Consider the following 20239-nt stretch of genomic DNA (forward strand, 5'->3'; position numbering starts at 1 on the left):
ACAGAGCCTGACACGGCTCAAACTCACGAACTGTGAGATCACGACCCGAGCCAAAATCAAAAGTTGGACACTTAACCCACTGAGCTGCCCAGGCACCCCAGGAAAACCCAATTTAATAACCAGATCCTCACAAACACTGAAGTACAATGAATAGGGATTTGTTCAGAATATTTGCTTCTGTCATTCACAATATCTTTTCCTGATAATCTGTTTTACTCTGTTTTCCTTGTTTTCTTTCTTCCCTTGCCTTTTTTCCTTACTCTTTATAAAGAAATGTAGGCAAATGTGTAACATACAACAGAGCTATTGAGAATAAAGTTGTTGATTTCCTGGCCCTTCAAACTTGTTTCTGGAAAGCAGAAGAAAGGCTTTAATAGATCTAAGAGATACTTTTATAGAAAATAGATATTTTTAAAGCTACTATATCTTGTTCCCTTCTTTAATAGCAGCAGTGGCTAATATTTTGTTGAGTTATTTTCTGCACTAACTGTATTAGATATGTTGTCTCATTTTGTCCTGAGCTACCAAGGTAGCTGGCTCAAGCCAGATGACTCAGGCTCTGCTACTCTTTTTTTTTTTTAATGAGAGAGAGAGAGAGAGAGACAAAGTGGGAGTGGGGGAGAGGGGCAGAGGGGGGAGAGAGAGAGAGAGAGGGAGAGGGAGAGGGAGGGAGGGAGGGAGGGAGAATCCCAAGCAGGCTTCATGCTCAGTGTGGAGCCTGACACAGGGCTCGATCCCACAACCCTGGGATCATTACCTAAGCCGAAATCAAGAGTCCGACGCTCAACCAACGCTCAGCCAGGTGCCCCTGGCTCTGCCACTCTTAACAGCTTTGTGTATTGAGAAGCTACACCAAAGTGAGTGGCATGGTATTTAGAGTGTGTGTTGTTGAATCACATATCCACATTTATTGATTGAAATCTTCGTTAAGCCATGAAATCTTTGTGTCACTTTGGATAGGTGTGTTCCATGAATAAATCGCTCATTTGGCGAAACAGAGATAATAATAACATTAGGTACCTCATGAGGTTGTTGTAGGGATTAAATAAGCTGATATCATCAAGAGTTTAGAAGAATGCTGGCATACAGTAAGTACTTACTAATTGCTGGCATTAATCATTAGCCCTATTGTTGGTATGTGTTGTAGCGAACACTGTCAGTGCTCCACTGAGATCCATTAGGGTCTCTTGTTGGATCCATGCTCTTATGTTCCAGTTTCCACATGCTTTACTGCTAAGGATGGTCTCTATTACCTTCTTTAGAGGCCTACTTTGAGTGGCCAGAGTTTCTCCTAGGACTAGAGAGCCACCAGTGCCAGGTAACCTTGAGTTTATGTCCCTACTGGGCATCCCCAAGCCAGTGGCTTTGCAATGCAATTTCTGCCTCACAGCTTCCTGTGGAATCATACTGCCGTCACCCAAAGACCACAACCTTTCTTAGCCCCTCTCTGCTTATTGCTCCTGCCTTCCCTATTCCCTTACAGGTTCCTCCCAAGAGGACTCTGTAAATCACTTGCACACAAATCTACTTCTCAGATTAGCTTTTGGAGAACCCAACCAGGAGATTTGCCAGATGGAACAGGGAACTTTGTTCTTTTTCCTTGTTATCCTCGAAAATCATCAACATAAGGAATTGATGGTGTAATCAATTTCGTTACAACAGTAAACATTTGTACTAGCTGTTGCAATGATTGTTTTCACCATGCCACAGAGGTGTCAGTTGATATTTTGTTGGCATCTACAGGGAAGCATAATTAATTATGAATAAGATAGAAATTGAAGGACTCGTTTCACAGAAGAGGTAACACTTGAGCTTGCCCTTGACATGTGAAAAAGATTTGGCATTGGCAAATATATATCAACCGCATTTTAGCTGTTGACTATGAACCGCAAAATTGCCTTCAGATTCTGCTAATGGGTTTCAGAAGGAAATGGAAGCCAAAGAAAATTTTTAAGCATTATGACGGTTACAGAAAAGTAACCGATATGGCAAGCTAGTAAATTGGACTTTTGAAAGCAGTGGATTTATTGTTTCTTTCTGTGTTTACTTGTTTAAGTAGGTTATTCTTAAAGAAAAGAGAAAAATGGAAGAATGTAAAAATTGTGTTGAATCAATGCATTAGGACTGATGCTCAACTTTGCTCTATGGTACACATAGCCACTCAAGTGTAGCATTAATTACAATGGGATTTGGTGCTCCTGAAGGTGCTCTGAACCCAGAAGGCACATGGAAAGCCTGATAATTATCTCCAGTCATGAATTATAGGCTGCGAAGAGGGGTCTACCTACTAACAGAGCATTTTAGGTTCACCCAAGGGGCTTAAATGTATTAATTTTCTTTCAGACCAAGCAGGAAGAAATGGTAGGAGATATCTAGAACCAGGTTTCAACTACTACAGAATAAGAATATTTTAAATGTTCTCTTTGAAGAACAAATCACGTGGTTTTAGTGATGGCTTTAATGCAGTGAAGACAGAGGGCGGAAGTGATGCTAATAAAATTGAGTTATCAACAGTGAATGCAAATGGAAAAAAAAATATAGTTTGGAAGCACACAATAAAGACTTTTGCTGACATTTTGTACCTTAAGTTTTTCTAATTTTGGAAGAACTCACTCTAACGTAAAAGATGAGATGGTTCATGGAATCTACTCTAAAAAAATCTCGTTGACAAAAATCTTACTCTGCTTGATCTTCTATGCGTAAAAACAAACTGCTACATGTATAGGTTGTGGTATTGGCCTATATAAGAAATCTTCAATTTGTAAGTGACTCTTCATTTCAGCAGTTCATTTGGGCTTTATCTTTACTAAGAAGATTTCATTTCCATTTGGCCACAATACATGAAAACATATCTGGACTTAATGTTCTCTTTGGCACCTATTCTTGGGCTTGTCTCAGTCATGAACTCTGTTGGTTGCCTTACATCCCCCTTTTGTTCTTTTCTTCTTCCCTATCCAAATCTTGATTTTGCTCAGCTCCAGCAGTGGATTTTTAAAAAAAAAAAAAATTCATCCCTTGACTAATAGTCCTCTAGCAACTCTCATTGGTCTTGAGGTAGACATGAGACCAAAGATGACCCACTCAAACATATAGCCCATATTTACAGAAGGTTCTCTTTCCCCACTCGACATATTCAATGAGACCTGTTGTCATTGTTGCTCTTGAGAATGAAAGCCAGCACAGTGATGAAGCTGAACCAAAAGAATGACAGAAAATTGTCGTTAGTATGCTGATATACTTGAACCTGCCACACCTTTGGGCTTCTTCTTTAAGCAATATAATAGATTTCCATGTTATTTACAGCAGTTTGAATCTGGCTTTCTGTTACATGCAACCCAAAGCATCCTGTAATCTCTAAGAGTCAGAAGTAATCAACATTTGTTGAAAACCTTCTATAGGGGCGCCTGGGTGGCGCAGTCGGTTAAGCGTCCGACTTCAGCCAGGTCACGATCTCGCGGTCCGTGAGTTTGAGCCCCGCGTCAGGCTCTGGGCTGATGGCTCGGAGCCTGGAGCCTGTTTCCGATTCTGTGTCTCCCTCTCTCTCTGCCCCTCCCCCGTTCATGCTCTGTCTCTCTCTGTCCCAAAAATAAAAAAAAAAAAAAAAAAGAAAACCTTCTATAGGCCAAATGCTATACATGTATTATCGGAATAATAAAGGTGAGCAGAGACACAATATTGTTTGTTGGGTCCATAAACATAAAGAAGTTTGCAGTCATGGATCAGACTATACATGGCATAGACCAGAGGTCAGCAATTTTTTTTTTTCTGAAAAGGGCCAGATAGTAAATACTTTAGGCTCTACAGGGTATATGTTCTGTATTACGATTATGTTAGCCTGCTTTTGTAGTATGAAAGCAGCGATAGACAACATGTAAACAGACGCGTATAGCTATGTTCCAGTAAAACTTTACTTACAAAAACACGTGGTGGGCTGGATTTGGCCCAAGGGCTATAATTTGCTGACGTTTAGTGTTGAAAACAATGCCTTGGTAGGTTCTCGCCTCAAGAATAGCTGTATACATCTAAAATCCTTGGTAAGCCATCTCAGTGAGCAGCAGGACATTTATAGTCTAAGAGAGAAAATGGTGTTAGACTAGAATCCATCAGCTATCAGAGACAGAGCATTGGCTTCTATCTGGGAGGCTAGATGATTTCACAGAGCCCTGCCATCTCCAGGAGATTTTTATGCCTCACTCAATCTCTAGTGGCTTATGTGCTGGAACAGCTTAAATGTTTCATTGCTTCTCTAGGAGAACAGTACAATGAATTTGGAGGTAGAGAAAATACCAAGAACTAGCCAAAGGTTCTGCAGAATTGTGAGGGACAGATTACAAATTCATTTTCCCAATGAGGTCAGAGCTATAAGTATCCTATTTACAGATGGCGAAACTGAAATGCAAAGTTAAGTAACTTGTCCAAGGTCGCCCAGTTAGTAAGTGGCAGAACTGTGGTTTGTAGCCCTACCGTCTGGCCCCAGAGCTCACAGGCCACTCTTAGGTCACTTTTAACTTCTAGGGGATGTATCTGACCCTTCTGAGGACCAGGACAAAAAAGGAATGGTACACTATTCAAGACCTGCCTCACAAAGGAGAATGTATTACTCATTTCAAAAATGTATCCCCACTTAATCCCCATGTCATCTGTGGGGTAGCTATTGTTCTGATGGGCTACAGCTGTGGCAACTGAAACTTGTTAAACAATTGGCCAAGCTGGTAAACATCAGAGACGAGGCGCTCACATTCCATGTTCCTTCCCTTTTCTCTGTGTTGTGTTGTTTATGCAATAAAGGCACCTCTTCAGACCCTATTGAGAGTCCACCCATTGCCTTACTCTTAGAGAAATGGAGCAAAACAGAAAACATTTCTTTAGCCTGGTATTTATGGACAGCTCTGACCTATGAGCTGTGTAACATTATCTCAAGTTACTATGACCTTTGTAGAAGCATCGCTTTTACACAGTGAAAACTGACAAGAGTTCCTCATGCTGTTCTAGTCCTTATGCTGACTGAAACCAAAGGGAAAGTGTATTATGCTTTGTTCCAAACAGTTGGCTCAGCTGACATGGGCCACTGAGCAAGCCAGAGTCTAGTGTCATCAAGAGACCACAGATCCCAGCCTGGAAATTGCCATTCATGTTATGGCTTTGTCTTTGTGCAGTTGGTTCCATCATTTTAGAGCAGGGTGGGGAAGGGAAGAGAAGGGAGAAACAGAAGGGGAAAGTGTATTCAAATTGGCTATTTGTAATCCTGCAGATAAGTTAAATATTCAGTTCAAATGGATTTGAATTGATTTCAAGAGTTACACATTCAGCCTGGAAGTGAGGGAGACCAGTAAGTGCCAAGTGGTAATATCCTCTTAATCCTCTACAAATATTTGATCTCTGGGGCTGTTCGTTTTTCCAAATCTTATCACTGCCACTAGGAACAAAATTAGTTTGACCTTCTGAAAAGCCTGAAGACTCACTTGTCTCCATAAAACACCAAGAGAACTATAGGAGTGGACTTTTAGTTTGGTAAACGTTTTGTTTCAATCCTAATAGAATTGCCATGAAGCTTCTTAATGGATTAACAGAAACTCCCTGCCTGACCATACTGGCTCCCTAATAAAACCCAAACTCTTTGTGAGTCACAGAGAAATGAAAAAAGAAAATCCAGCTTTGCTTTAAGTGCGTTTATTTATTTATTTATTTATTATTATTATTTTTTTTATTTTTTACTTTCTATAGATGTTTTATTCAGGCTTGGAGTGAGTTTGTTCTGATTAACAAGGTTTTTTTTTTTTCAATTAAGTACACATATTTTTTTTTCATTTTTTTATTTTTTATTTTTTTTTTCAATATATGAAGTTTATTGTCAAATTGGTTTCCATACAACACCCAGTGCTCATCCTGAGAAACTTAACAGAAACCCATGGGGGAGGGGAAGGAAAAAAAAAAGAGGTTAGAGTGGAAGAGAGCCAAAGCATAAGAGACTCTTAAAAACTGAGAACAAACTGAGGGTTGTTGGGGGGTGGGATGGAGGGGAGGGTGGGTGATGGGTATTGAGGAGGGCACCTTTTAAGCGCGTTTAAAACCTTGGAGATTTTCCTACCAAAGAACTTCAGAATTTCGATATATACGCATATTTAGGGAAACTAACTTCAGTTTTTATTCTGCATTCTCCTCCAAGTAATTCTTACTTGTAGGGCTCACCATGGGAAAGGGCCACAAATACCTGGTATTTGGGGACATTTCCAACGTTGGATTCTCCAAATAAATAAATATATTTGCCAGATCATATTTTTTTTTGTTTGAAATAATGTGGTCACCATAGTAATAAGTAAAACTGTCACATATGTAGAATGTGTGTATATACTATGTATGTGTATCTCTCTTTCTGTGTGTGTGTGTGTGTGTCTCTCTCATCTTTGACTCCTCTCCAAATTCCTCTTTTTGTACCCCTTTTCCCATCTAATGTACTGCTCTAGCCAGAATTGGTGTAAAGGACATGCCCCCATGCAGCATGGGTTAATTTGCACTCACATCCAGGAAACTACCATTCCTTTTTATTGTAGGTTGAAGAAACAAAGATCTCTAAAGCCCATGTTGCCCAAAGGTAGGTCAGTTCATTAGGGAAAATCTAATTAAATAAATGCCAACTGAATTCCTGAGAAAATAAGCATTTTATTTCTAAGGAAATAATACAAGTGAAAACTTCACTAACAAAAATGTCACTTCTTTTTTTTTTCAATTTTTTTTTAACGTTTATTTATTTTTGAGATAGACACAGAGCATGAACGGGGGAGGGTCAGAGAGAGAGGGAGACAAAGAATCTGAAACAGGCTCCAGGCTCTGAGGGTCAGCACAGAGCCCAACGTGGGGCTCGAACTCAGGGACCGCGAGATCATGACCTGAGCCGAAGTCGGACGCTTAACTGACTGAGCCACCCAGGCGCCCCAACTTCTAATATTTTAGATTTCAGGCATATGACCATTTTATGTCAGTAGTTTATGTAAATGTTTATATCTTAATAGAAATTAGGGCTTAATTTATTTAAGTCTATAATAATATTAGGCTGACATGCATTTACTAATTTTTCTAATCATTATTTCATTGCAGAGAAATTGTCACTGGTAAACATTCAATGCAAATGTTTAAAATTAATGAAACTTTTATACAGTAAGGGATTTTTCAAGTGTTTAAACTCACTAGGATCTGTAAAGGGCATAAGTGTGTACAATATTTTTTATATCATAAATCCTCAATCCAGTGATAGAAATATTTAATATCTTCTGATACATTTTTCATTATAGAAGTAATGTATTCATTATAAAAAAATTAGAAAATACATATAATTTGAACTTTAAAACCTTACTTCTGGGGCGCCTGGGTGGCGCAGTCGGTTAGGCGTCCGACTTCAGCCAGGTCACGATCTCGCGGTCCGTGAGTTCGAGCCCCGCGTCAGGCTCTGGGCTGATGGCTCGGAGCCTGGAGCCTGTTTCTGATTCTGTGTCTCCCTCTCTCTCTGCCCCTCCCCCGTTCATGCTCTGTCTCTCTCTGTCCCAAAAATAAATAAAAAATGTTGAAAAAAAAAAATTTAAAAAAAAAAAAAAAAAAAAAAAAAAAAAAAAAAAAAACCTTACTTCTCCTCTTCCCAGAGATAGTTTCCTCTTGTTGAATTTCCTTCCTGTCACTTTGCTGCATATACATTTAATTTTCATATAGTTGAAACCATATTATATATATAATTTTTATCCTCTATATTTGCTTGATATTATGTAATGCACATTTATCATCTCACTTAAAAATTCTCTGGAAACATCATTTTTATTGTCTGGATAAGATTTCATAACATGGATGTGCAATATTTTGTTCAATTTCCATGAAAACCCTTATTTGCAAGTCTTCTGTCTTAATTTTTTTTATTATATTCTAATTCATATTTTGATTTATATTTCTTTTAAATTGAAAAGTTTTCTAAAAATATGTCAGTTTCCTCTTTACTAAACTATTACATTGTACCACTGCCTTCATCAAAATTGTTGCTATAAATCTCTACTAATATGACAGTGTCCTATGTTAATTTGCACTTATGTGTTTATTGGTATTTATAGGATTTCAAGCCATTTGTATTTCCTCTTGTGAATTTTTTATTCACATTGTCCATTTACTATCAGGTGTTAGTGTTGTAGACAATATATATTTGTTTGAATTCTTTTTGTCATATTTGGGAGATACATTTCCAAGATTGCACAGAAATTCATTGAGTACTTATATGCAAGGCAAAGGATATGGACATGAATTAGTTTCTAATTTAACAGAAGCAAAATTGTATTTTATTGGATTGTGCAGTCTCCACTTTCACAGTGACTTGAGCCAAATTGATACATTCTTTGTGTAAAATATAAATAATTTACAACTTTGACAGATGCTATATGCATTTATATTTTACAACCAGGATTTGCATTCTCCCCTAGTTCTGTAATAGTATCCATACTATTTGTAGGTGTACAAATTAGGGTAAGTTTAACTCTGAGTGTCATAAAACCAGAATAATAGTAGCTTAAATAAGCGAGGTTTATTTATTCTTTTATTTTTTTTTATTGCCTTGGTAAAGTCATGAGGAAAACAATCCAGGACTGGTAATGGTGACTCCATGCTCATCAGAGGCCCGGGGTCCTTCTAACTGGTTGCTCTGCTATCTTCAACATGGGCTAACATCTGTTAAAGTAAACTTAAAAAGTTATTCTGACACTTATTAAAATGGTAAGGAAGACTTTTTATTCAGGACCACTGAAATACGTTTTAACTGTTTCACACAAAAAATTAAAAACAAAAGATTATGGTATTTTGATAGGGATTGCATTGAATGTGTAGATGGCTTTGGGTAGTATAGACATTGTAATGTTGAAAAAGAAAACCAAAGCTGGAGGCAACACAATTCCAGACTTCAAGCTGTATTACAAAGCTGCCGTCATCAAGACAGTATTGGTACTGGCACAAAACAGATCAATGGAACAGAATAGGGAACCCAGAAATGGGCCCACAAATATATGGCCAACTAATCTTTGACTAAGCAGGAAAGAATATCCAATGGAAAAAGACCATCTCTTGAGATGGTGCTGGGAAAATTGGACAATGACATGCAGAAGAATGAACCTAGACCACTTTTTTACACCATACACAAAAATAAATTCAAAATGGATAAGAGACCTAAATGTGGGACAGGAAACTATCAAAATCCTACAGGAGAAAACAGGCAGCAACCTCTTTGATCTCGGCTACAGCAACTTCTTACTAGATGTGTCTCAGGAGGCAAGGAAAACAAAAGCAAAAATAAAACCATTTGGACTTGATCCAAGATAAAAATCTTCTGCACAGCAAAGGAGACAATGAAACTAAAAGGAATCCGACAGAATGGGAGAAAATATCTTCAAATGCCATATCAGATAAAGGATTAGTATCCAAAATCTGTAAAGAACTTATCAAACTCAATACCCCAAAAAACAGTCAAGTGAAGAAATGGGCAGAAGACACGAACAGACACTTTACTGAAGAAGACATCCAGATGGTCAACAGACACATGCAAAGATGCTCAACTTCACTCATCATCAGAGAAATACAAATCAAAACCACACTGAGATACCACTTTTCACCTGTCAGAATGGCTAAAATGAACAACTCACGGAACAACAGATGTTGGCCAGCATGTGGAGAAAGGGGAACATTTTTGCACTGTTGGTGAGAATACAAACTGGTGCAGCCACTCTAGAAACCAGTACGGAGGTTCCTGAAAAAATTAAAAATAGAACTACCCTACTACCCAAAAGTTGCACTACTAGGTATTTATCCAATGATACAAAAATTCTGATTCAAAGGGGGTACAGGCACACCAATGTTTATAGCAGTACTATGAGCAATAGCCAAATTTTGGAAAGAGTCTAAATGTCCATCAACTGATGAATGGATAAAGAAGATGTGGTATATATATACAATGGAATACTACCTGGCAATGAAAAAGAATGAAATCCTGCCATTTGGAACAATGTGGATGGAACTAGAGTGTATTATGCTAAGCAAAATAAGTAAGAGAAAGACAAATACGATTTCACTCATATGTGGAATTTAAGACACACAACAGATGAACATAGGGGAAGGAAAGGCAAAATAAGATAAAAGAGAGGGAGGCAAACCATAAGAGACTCTTAAATGCAGAGAACAAACAGGGTTGCTGGAGGGGAGGTGGGTGGGAGGTTGGGCTAGATGGGTGATGGGAATTAAGGAGGGCACTTGTTGGGATGAGCACTGGGTATTATATGTAAGCGATGAATTACTGGGTTCTACTCCTGGAACCAATGCTACACTGTATGTTAACTAACTTGAATTTAAATAAATAAATTTTAAAAAGGACTATGGCAATAGGGAGAGATATCCAGGCCACCTTCAGATGCAGCAAAGGCAGCTGGGGATTTATAGCCAGTGAGCAGAGTGAGGGGGGTCAGTGAATGGAAAAACTTACTGAAGGCAAGCCAGGGTGACATCAGATATCAAGGGTAGGGAGATTCTCGCTATGCCGATTTAGCAGGATTCTTGCTAAATCTGGTCTATGCAAGCTAAAAATAGGGCCCAAGGACAAGATCTAGTCAATGAGTGGCCTCAGAAGAAACCGTCTAAAATATGGTCAAGAAGACAATCTTAGTCACACTTCGTGGTCCAAGATGGCTGCTGCAGTACTTGTCATACTGTCCTTATTCTAGTCAACAGGGAGAAGGGCAAAGGGCAGAAAAAAAGGTTTCCTTGCCTTAGGATATTTCTGAGAAGTTTCCTAGATGGCCTTGCTTTCATCGTGTTGGTCAGAATGTAGTTGCATGACCGTACTTAGCTGCAAGGAGCTTGGATAGGTAACGGAAATGTATTCTTTGTTCTGGGTGGCCATGGGACCAACTACATTTGGGGTTTTTTATTGGTAGAAAAGAGTGGAAGGAATATTGGGGAAACAACCAACAATCTGAAACAATGGGTGCGATTAAGAATTATGAATTAGATTTGTTTATTACTCGGCATGAATTATATCTTCCGTTTCATCAAATCTGAAAGCAATTGTCAGTGATTACTTTCAGTGACGCATATAAGAAAAAGCACATAAAGAAAACACTATTGCTATTCATACTCAATGAATTTCAAAGACATAGTGACTTTACATTCCTTGTTCTATTTACTGATGCTGATAACTAGGAAAAGTGCTGGAAGTAGTTTTTTTTTTTTTTTTAATCACCTTTAACTATGAAAATATGAGTTCCCATAAGCACCACCCTAAAGAGGTAAAATGGAAAAAATTACAACTGTCTCTGCTGGGCGTGTAAATCCTTCCTTGATGCATTTAAAATAGTTTACGCAAATTCAAGTTATAGACATTTTAGAATAAACGTCAGCTCTATGGTTTATAAAAATTAAAACCAGCATGTACCTGTATTCAGTAGCACAAGTGGTTTTAAAGAATTTTTCAAGGGCAACATGTTGTCTTTAAGTTATCTTTTTCTGGTGCGTGAAAGCCCAATTTCTTCCCATCAAGATAATCCTCACATTGTCAGAGCAATAATCTTTAAAAGCCTCGTATTTTATCCATGTTTTTTCTTTTTTGCTGCACTGAATCTATCTCTACCCCCTCTTTTTCTGAATAATTTACCATATCGATAACAGAATTTTCTGCTGTTTTTGAAACTCACGAAATGTTTCCTTTGGATTTTAGATTAGCAAAACACTTCCTTATTTCATATTAATTATGGAACTTGGTTTTCTCATTACATACAGGATCGGTTTCTGCCATGATTTTTAAGACGATAGTCAATAAACAATTGTTTGCATGGCTTTGTGAAATCTCCCGGTATATTCCTAAGAGCTGAGTGTTTTAGTGCCAGTAAGTGCTTGGTGTCGCCTGCAGACATGAAGGTTCCACAATGCCCTCCATCCTTGAGACAATTTCTAAACACATTAGCTTGGCACAATTCACAAGATTTGTCTAGATTAGTGTTCTTTCAATCTTGTTCTTTATTTTTCTGAAGTAACTGTCTCTGTAGACAAAACTTTTTCCCAATTCTCAGATGGTCTTGATTCTTTTTAATAGTCTTTGATGTAGGGGCGCCTGGGTGGCTCAGTTGGTTAAGCATCCAACTTCGGCTCCGGTCATGGTCTCACATTTGCGAGTTCCAGACCCATGTCAGGCTCTCTGCTGTCAGTGTGGAGCTCGCTTTGCATGCTCTGTCTCCCTCTCTCCCTGCCCCTCTCCTGCTTGTGCTCTCTCTCTCAAAAATAAACATTTAAAAAAAAAGTCTCTGATGTGAAACTAATCAACAGCTTTATAAAGTTTATTAGGACCAGAATCGTGTTGGTTGAAGAACAGCTCCATTGGGGAAGGTTTATCATAAGAGACTGTGTGATAAGGGGTTACTTGGGCAGATGCCATTTGGTGGGAGAAGTCAGGCAAAAACAACTGTTCGTGTTTACTGAGGCCTAACTTTTTGAAAAATTTATTTTGGAGAGAGCACAAAGCTTGGGAGAGGGGAAGAGGGAGATAGATAATCTTAAGCAGGCTCCACACTCAGCATGGAACCCAACACGGAGCTGGATCCCACAACCCTGGGATCATGACCTGAACTAAAATCAAAAGTCAGACGCTCACCTGACTGAGCCACCCAGGCGCCCCACTGAGGTTTAACTTTGAGCGTGTGCAGCACGGCTTTGCACAACTAGGGAAGAGATAGCAGTTTTTAATACATGCAGTGTCTTTTCTGAGCAAAAATATGTTAATAGAATAAGAATTAGCCAGGAGAATCTGAGGGAAGAATGCAGATTGTGAAATATAAATTTCTGGACCTGAATCTTGATAGCACCGCTTAATAACCTTGTGACCCACAGCAAGTTTCCTCTCTGAAATTACACTTTCATATTTATAAAATGGGAATAAAAATGTCTTTCTCATAGGACACTGCCAAAGCTTAATGACATGGCATGTAAAACACTGAGTGCCTGTCGTTTTTGTGGCCAAGTGTTGTGCTGTTTAGATTTCAATAATAAGTTCTGCACACAGAAGATACAATCAAAATGAAAAATGTATTTTTATATTCAGAGTACAGAAAGGAGATCTGATCACCCCTGGATTTTCCTTAGGCAATTATGAAATAGCCCCGGCGTTGATGGCATTGCCTCTGGGTGCGAATGAAAGATGGGGGTGCTAGGAGCTCTGCAGCCATTGGCATCAGGCTGCTGGGACATTATTCTGCCTGCAAATGTTATTTTAGTAATTTTTATCTCATCGTTTGGTTTAACAGTACTTTTCATCAGCCACGGTGGTTTTGCTGTCTCAAAGGAATATCAAACTCTAGTTCTAGAGAAGGATTTAGCATGCAGGCATTGCAGCAGAAGCTGAAGCAGAACCTGATGGCAAGGTTTTTGAAAACGCCTAATATTTACTGAGTCCCTATTGTCTTTACTGGACAATAGTTCTGGCTATAGGTGACAAATACATTATAATAGCAGCTTAAGGGGCACCTAGGTGACTCAGTCGGTTAGCGCCCAGCTTCAGCTCAGGTCAGGATCTCGCGGTTCGTGAGTTCGAGCCCCGCGTCAGGCTCTGTGCTGACAGCTCAGAGCCTGGAGCCTGCTTCAGATTCTGACTCTCCCTCTCTCTCTGCCCCCTCCCCCAACTCATATTCTTCTATGTCTCTCTCAAAAATAAATGGACATTAAAAAAATAGCCTCAACAAGATGGAAATGTATTGCTCGTTAATATTAAAGCCTGGATTGGTTGGCAGCTTTGTGATTTTGTTCTGGTGGCTCCATGATAATATGGGTCTGGGTGCCTTGCCTTTCTTGTTCCACCACCTTGACAGTTTAGCGCTTAATCCAAGATGGCTCATACCTATGTTCTCATCCGAGCCTCTGGAAGGGACGAGGGGTTCAAGGGAAAGGGCTCTTTCCCACTAGGCCATGACCTTGAGGTTGCCTGTGTCATTTCTGATCATATCCCATCAGCCAACACTGAGTCTCAAGACAAAACCTAACTGCAAGGAATACTGGGAAATGTAGTCTTCATTCTAAGTGGCCATGAGCCTAGTTAGACATTCCATTAATATAGAAGAGAAGAACAGGTGGAGAGGCACCTACCAGAATTGCCTATTCCGTAATTACTACATGTCAAGCTGGGCTTAACTTTTTACTTAATGTTCACAACAACCTTATGAGGTTGCAACTATTATAATTCTTTTTTTACAGAAGGAGTATCTTGAGGCATAGAGAAGTAATTTTCTTAAGGTCTCAAATGTAATAAGTGGCAAGGCCAGCATTTGAACCTAGGCAGTCTGCCTCCAGAGTCCTATCCTCTTGGCCACTAAATAATCCTTGCTTATTTATTTCTCTTGGGCCTTGGTGTGCTCTTCTGGATGAGATTGGGGATTGTCTAAGGCATCAAGGAATCAAAGATGCTTTGTGAATTGTTATTTATAGCTTCCTCTTCCAGGCAGCTAATTGCGTCCATTCCAAAATTCCTATCTTATTTGGTTCAAAATAGAGTTCAGTACAATTGAGTCTAGATGGGGTAACAAAAGAAAAATAGTGCCACACGAATGTGACAGGAATTTTAATGAAAGAAATTCCTGATTTGAAAGAAGTGTGTCTATGCAATGATAAAGCAAGCAGTCTTTGTAATACATTGAATGTTTTTGATGGGATGGAAAAAAATGAATTCGGTATATCACCAGGATACTGCAATGAAAAGATTCTATCATTTAACTGAAGTTGAGATAGTTCATCTCTTCAGTCTTTAAGATTTCAATTACATATAGCTCATCAATTTGCATGTTAATATCAGTGCATCTGTGTAGCAAGAAGGAAATCTAAAGAATAAGCTGATATTTTAAAATGCAAGAGCATCCTGAGTTCATCTCAAGTAGAGAGCTGGTGTTAGCTGATATTAAATGTCTTAAACTTTTTTCTTTTTCTTTTTCTTTGTGTTTTGCTTATGTCTGCTACACTTTGTATCTCCCATACTCTTTTTTAAAAACAATTCATTTATTTATTTTGAAAGAGAGTATGAGCAGGAGAAGGGGCAGAGAGAGAGAGAGAGAGAGAGGGAAGGAGGGAGGGAGGGGGAGAGAGAATTCCAAGCAGGCTCTTCACTGTCAGTGTAGAGCCTGACACGGGGCTCAATCCTATGAACTGTGAGAACAGGGCCTGAACCAAAATCAAGAGTCAGACGCTCAACTGACTGAGCCACCCAGGCACCCCACACCTCCCATACTTTTTGCACCTCTTCAGAGAAGACCAAACAGAGTAAAGGGTTAGATTTTTAATATTTGCAAAAATCAAAATATTTTTCCTTAACACTGTAGGAATGAGGTTAAGAAAGACAGAAAAAGTGCTGGAAGTAATTACTTAACAAGTACTTGAGAGCATTCTGTAGTTTTCTCAGGCTTGAACTATTTTTTTTTCAGAGTATTTTTGATCTCAATTTTAGCCAATTTTAATTTAACTTTATCCTTAACAGACTCAACATTGTACTTTGTTTCCCTCTCATTCTCCTTTTCATAATGATGACTTCATATTGTAAAGGCTTTTATAATTCACAAAGCACACTATCGTACTTTATTGCCTCTGACTCTTACAAACACCTTCAGAGGGAGATATGAAAGTAATTCTTATCTTTATTTTGAAGTTGAAGTAACTGAGACCCAGAGAGGTTAACTCATATGCCCAGTGACATCTGGTAAGCAGCATGGCTGAGTTTTCCTTCCTTCCTTTCACTCTTTATCTCTTTTCTTTCTCCTTCCTCTTCCTCTTCCTCTTCCTCTTTTGCTGGCACTTGCTATTTTGTGCTCATGTTTTCTTTTATTCATTTAACATAATATCTATTATGTTCCAGGCACTACGTTGCAGTAAAATGCACAGCTGAACAAAGCATATATGGTCTTGCCCTAATGGAGATTACAGAGGAATTGGCAAGACAAACCTTAAACTAGTTTAAAAAAAAAACCTACCGAATAAAGGTATAATTAAAAATTATAGGAGTGACTGGGTGTCTCAGTCGGTTGAGCATCTAACTCTTGATTTCTGCTCAGGTCATTATCCCAGGGTCATGGGATCAAGCCCCACATTGGGCTCCATGCTGAGCATGGAAACTGCTTGGGATTCATTCATTCTCTCTCTCTCTCTCTCTCTCTCTCTCTCTCTCTCTCTCTCTCTCTCTCTCTCTCCCCCTCTCCCTCTCCCTCTCCCTCTCCCTCCCCCCCTCCCCCTCTCCTCTGCTCACATGCTCGCTCGCTCTCTCTAAAATAAAAATTACAGGGAGTGAGAATGAGATGGGTATCTGCTGTAGATTTTGTCGTCAGAGATAGCCTCTCTGGGGAAGCAGAAATAAAGCTCAAGTAAAAAGGATGTAGGGAAGTCAGGTGAAGAACCAGCCAGATGAAGAACTAGGCTGGACTTAGCAGTGAGGATTGGCTACGTGATGCTGCAGTAACAGCCTCAAACTTTCAGTGGCTTAAAGCAATGAAGGTTTATTTCTCATTTGTGCTACGTATCCGGAAGAGGATGGCTGAGGACTCTACTTTATAGCATCCTCAGACCAGGATTTAGACTTACAGAGTGGAAACTATCTGGGACATTACCATTCTCCATGCAAAGAAGAGGGTATGTGCTAAACCACGCATTCACTCTAAAGCTCTTACCTGGAATCACACACCACATTTTGTGGACCGGTGCAGGTCACAGGACGACGTTTAACGTCAGGAGGGCAGGGATGTGCCATCTGACTTGTTATACTTTCCCAGCCTCCCTTGTAGCAAGTGGTGGTGATATGACAGTGCATGATCAAGGAACCCAAGGAGAAGTCTGAGGTGAGGAGCTCTAAGTCAAGTTTTGTTTTCCTGTTAAGAGACAGGTACAGCTGACACAGCTTGCCCCGTCCTCCTGTCTTTTTACAAAAAAATTTTTAAATGTTTTTATTTTAGAGAGAGAGAGAGAGAGAGTGTGGGGGAGGAGGGGGGTACACAGAATCTGAAGCAGGCTCCAGGCTCTCAGCTGTCAGCACAGAGCCCCACAAAGGGCTTGAGCTCACACAGGGCTTGAACTCACACACTGTGAGATCATGTCCTGAGTCGAAGTAGAATTTAGCTCACTGAGCCACAACGCACCCCACCCCTTCCTCCAGTCTCAAACAAGGATGCTGCTCCTGCTGGCTGGCTATTTTGCATAAGAATAATAAGTCACACCTTGAACATAGGGGACCATTAGGACGAAAGGATCCTGAGTCTTTAATGACCTGATTTGCAGCTCAACTAATGCAAGAACTTCCTCATTCTGGATTTCTTGTTATGTAGGGAAAAAAACGAAACCTATTTTTAAGCCTGTTACTTGGAACCAGAAGCATTTCTAGCTTACGTGGTGGTGGGGGGGTGGGGTGCGGTGATGAATAGATACTGTGCTCGAAACCCAGAAAGTCAGCTTCCTCAGATACCTTTCTGAGACTGGGTCAGCAAGGCAGGAACAAAAGGAGACCCGCCTTGCTTTTTGTAAATGCTGGCTAGTAAGGCAGAGGGAAGAGCCTTCTCTCATCCTGTTCCTCTCTTCTAGCTGCCTATACTCCCTTTCTCCTTGGTGTTAATTCTCCACTTGCATACTTTCTTTTCCCAGTTGCAATTACCCTCCCTCGAACCTTCCTCCTCTTCTTGAGTGTCTGAAAATGGTTATGTCCATTTAATGTAAATTATCCTAGGCATGATTAAATTAGGACAATTGCTAAGAGAGATCTGAAAAATCAGCAGGCTGTTTAGTATTTTGTGCCAGTCTATGGAAGTCTTCCCATCTTTTCCCACAGTCTCAGAGATAGCTCCTAGAGTATGTGGGACAGTTAGCAACAATTGCCTTAGAAATTCCACTACTATGTTGGGACCTTTACATTCTTGTTTCCTTGTGGCATGATTTACATGGTGCCCCAAGTCTTTTCAGACTTTAGAAATGCCCTAGGTCAAACCTGATTGCTAAATAGAGTCTTATCAGTAGAGCACAAAGAAAGATGCGATGAAAATGTTTCACTCTATGGCCATAATTTCTCCAAGTGATCTCACCCATTCTGTGGAACTAAGTGATTAAGGAACTGGTAAGTGATTCACGCAAGTGGTTATGGAATTTTTTTTTCCAGAAGAGGATCTGCCCACCAGCCTATTCAGCTAGGACTGCTATCCATGATTGCTGTCTTCGCTCTACCCGTTTTACTTTGTTTCTTTATCATTGTTGCATGAATTGTTGTAGATTTCAAATAAGCAATGTTTTATTTCTCCTGTGCCCTGAGGTGTTCAGACATCTGTTGTGATTCTCCGGATAATATAATCATGGTCTTCGAATGAGAACTCATTTTGTTATCTTAAAGCTTGTAGCTTCTGCAAGTTTTCAAAAGCAAATTATGTGCAGCTTTTCTTACATTCAATTTCTTAAGCCAGTTGTTCATGAGGAAAAAAGGGCATAAGGGTACTTTGTAAGCTCTAAATCAGGGATTAGGAAAATTTGCTGTGGGTTCTTGTCATCTGCGTTTTGGTGGACAAGAAGGAGGACTTGAGAGCATTCTGTATGGCTGCCTGTTGTAACGAATGAATCATCTTGCATCATTTGTCCTCTTCTTAACTAACATTGAGGATACTGGGAATCCTTAGCAGATCATCCTGTTTTTACTCATTTTTTGTCTTTGAATGCCAGAATGCCCAGCATACACTAGGCAGTCAAGAAATGTTCGTTGGATGAATGAATGAGACAGTTAATCAAAGGTTTTGGAAACCTTATTCCTTTTTTAAACTCCCCGTTAGGAATCTCTCATCAGACTAGCAATTAAAAAACCTAGTTTCTGGTTTTGTATAACAGAGCTCAGTACCACAAATGTAAAAGGAAATGTTATGTGATGTATGAAGTGATCCCTGGATGTTTGTTTCTTCTGGAACATAGAAATGTTGTGTTCAAGAAGGGTCTGGAGATGAGCCTATCTTTTAGAGTATTGTTTCTCCAAATTTGGCAGTATATTAGAATAAATAGTCACACGTTGAAAAAAATATCAGAGTGGGGGGAGGGGAGACTAGAGAATCAGTACTTTTAAAAATCCTCCCAGGTGATTCCAGCATATAGCCAAATTTGAGCACAGATGGTCCAAAGCTGTGCCTCTGAAACTCGGATCACCTGGAGATTTTGTGACTATGCAGACTCTGATCCACTAGGTCTAAGGTGGGGCCTGAAATTATGCATTCCCAGTAAGTTCCCTGTTGCATCACTTTGAATAGCTCATTTCTAATGTGTATATTTAAAAAATTACGTGTCAGGCATTAAACAAAGGGACATAGAACTAGCATTTATTTAGTATATGCCAGGCACCATGCCGGTAACTTTACATATATTATCTTGCTCAAAGTTAAAAACAATCACGTAAGAACATTATTACCCCTATTTTAGAAATGAAGAAATTAAGGTTTAGCTGACAAATCATTGCCTCAGTTTGGACAGCTGATTCCTGATAGAACATACAGGTCGGCGGTAGTTGTTGGAAACCATCCAATGCTGAGAAGTGTTGGGACATGTCTTTGTAGAAAACTGTTTATTGGATCGCTTGGGGAAAGTGTCAGTGATTTTACACTCTTGCTTCATGTAGTGTATCCAGGCAGGTAAGGAACATGGTACTGGGCGAGCTGCCAGATGGGTTGTACTCCCGCTGTTAAGATATCGGAGACGGACTGGTGAAGTTAGAGTAGAATGTGAATCAGTACTAATAGCAAAATAGTAGAGGCGGTGGAGGAGGTCCGAATTCAAACGTAAAACACAAACGCTGTGGTTTTCAACTACTGATATCGAAAGATTACTGATGTTAGAGAAAGAAATTGTGTTTCCTCAAAGCATTTGGCTCTGACTCCTTGATTCTCTCAAGTGTTCTTCCAAGTGAAAATACCCCTTAAGTGAAGAGAGCTCTGTAGCTCTGTTTTCTTTTTGTGTTCAGCGATGTTTTTTCTCCCTCTCCTTCCAGGAAGCTGAAAAATGAACTCTTAGAAGCAAAACGTAGAAGTGGGAAGACTCAACAAGAAACCAGCAGAGTCTGTGTCTACTGTCAGAGAAACCTGGGCTTAATATTCGACCGAGGAGACCCGTGCCGGGCCTGCTCACTGAGAGTGTGCAGCGAATGTCGGGTCTCGGGCCTTGACGGCAGCTGGCAATGCACCATCTGTGCCAAAGTCGCGTG

At 39.7% G+C, this 20239-nt stretch overlaps 1 protein-coding gene across 7 annotated transcripts in view; it reads left to right on the forward strand.

The window, feature by feature from the left end:
- Positions 1-20239, forward strand: part of SYTL5 (synaptotagmin like 5) — a 272831-nt gene that overhangs the window by 161332 nt on the left and 91260 nt on the right. For all 7 annotated transcript variants that reach the window (XR_009256972.1, XM_058712816.1, XM_058712821.1 and 4 more), the window contains exon 3: positions 20027-20236. Coding sequence is in view for 6 of the 7 variants with exons in the window: in XM_058712816.1 (XP_058568799.1) it covers positions 20027-20236 (210 nt within the window). In the remaining variant the exon portion in view is untranslated. The remainder of the gene's footprint in view (positions 1-20026; positions 20237-20239) is intronic.

The sequence above is a fragment of the Neofelis nebulosa genome, chromosome X (assembly GCF_028018385.1).
Source record: "Neofelis nebulosa isolate mNeoNeb1 chromosome X, mNeoNeb1.pri, whole genome shotgun sequence".
NCBI classification, from domain to species: domain Eukaryota; kingdom Metazoa; phylum Chordata; class Mammalia; order Carnivora; family Felidae; genus Neofelis; species Neofelis nebulosa.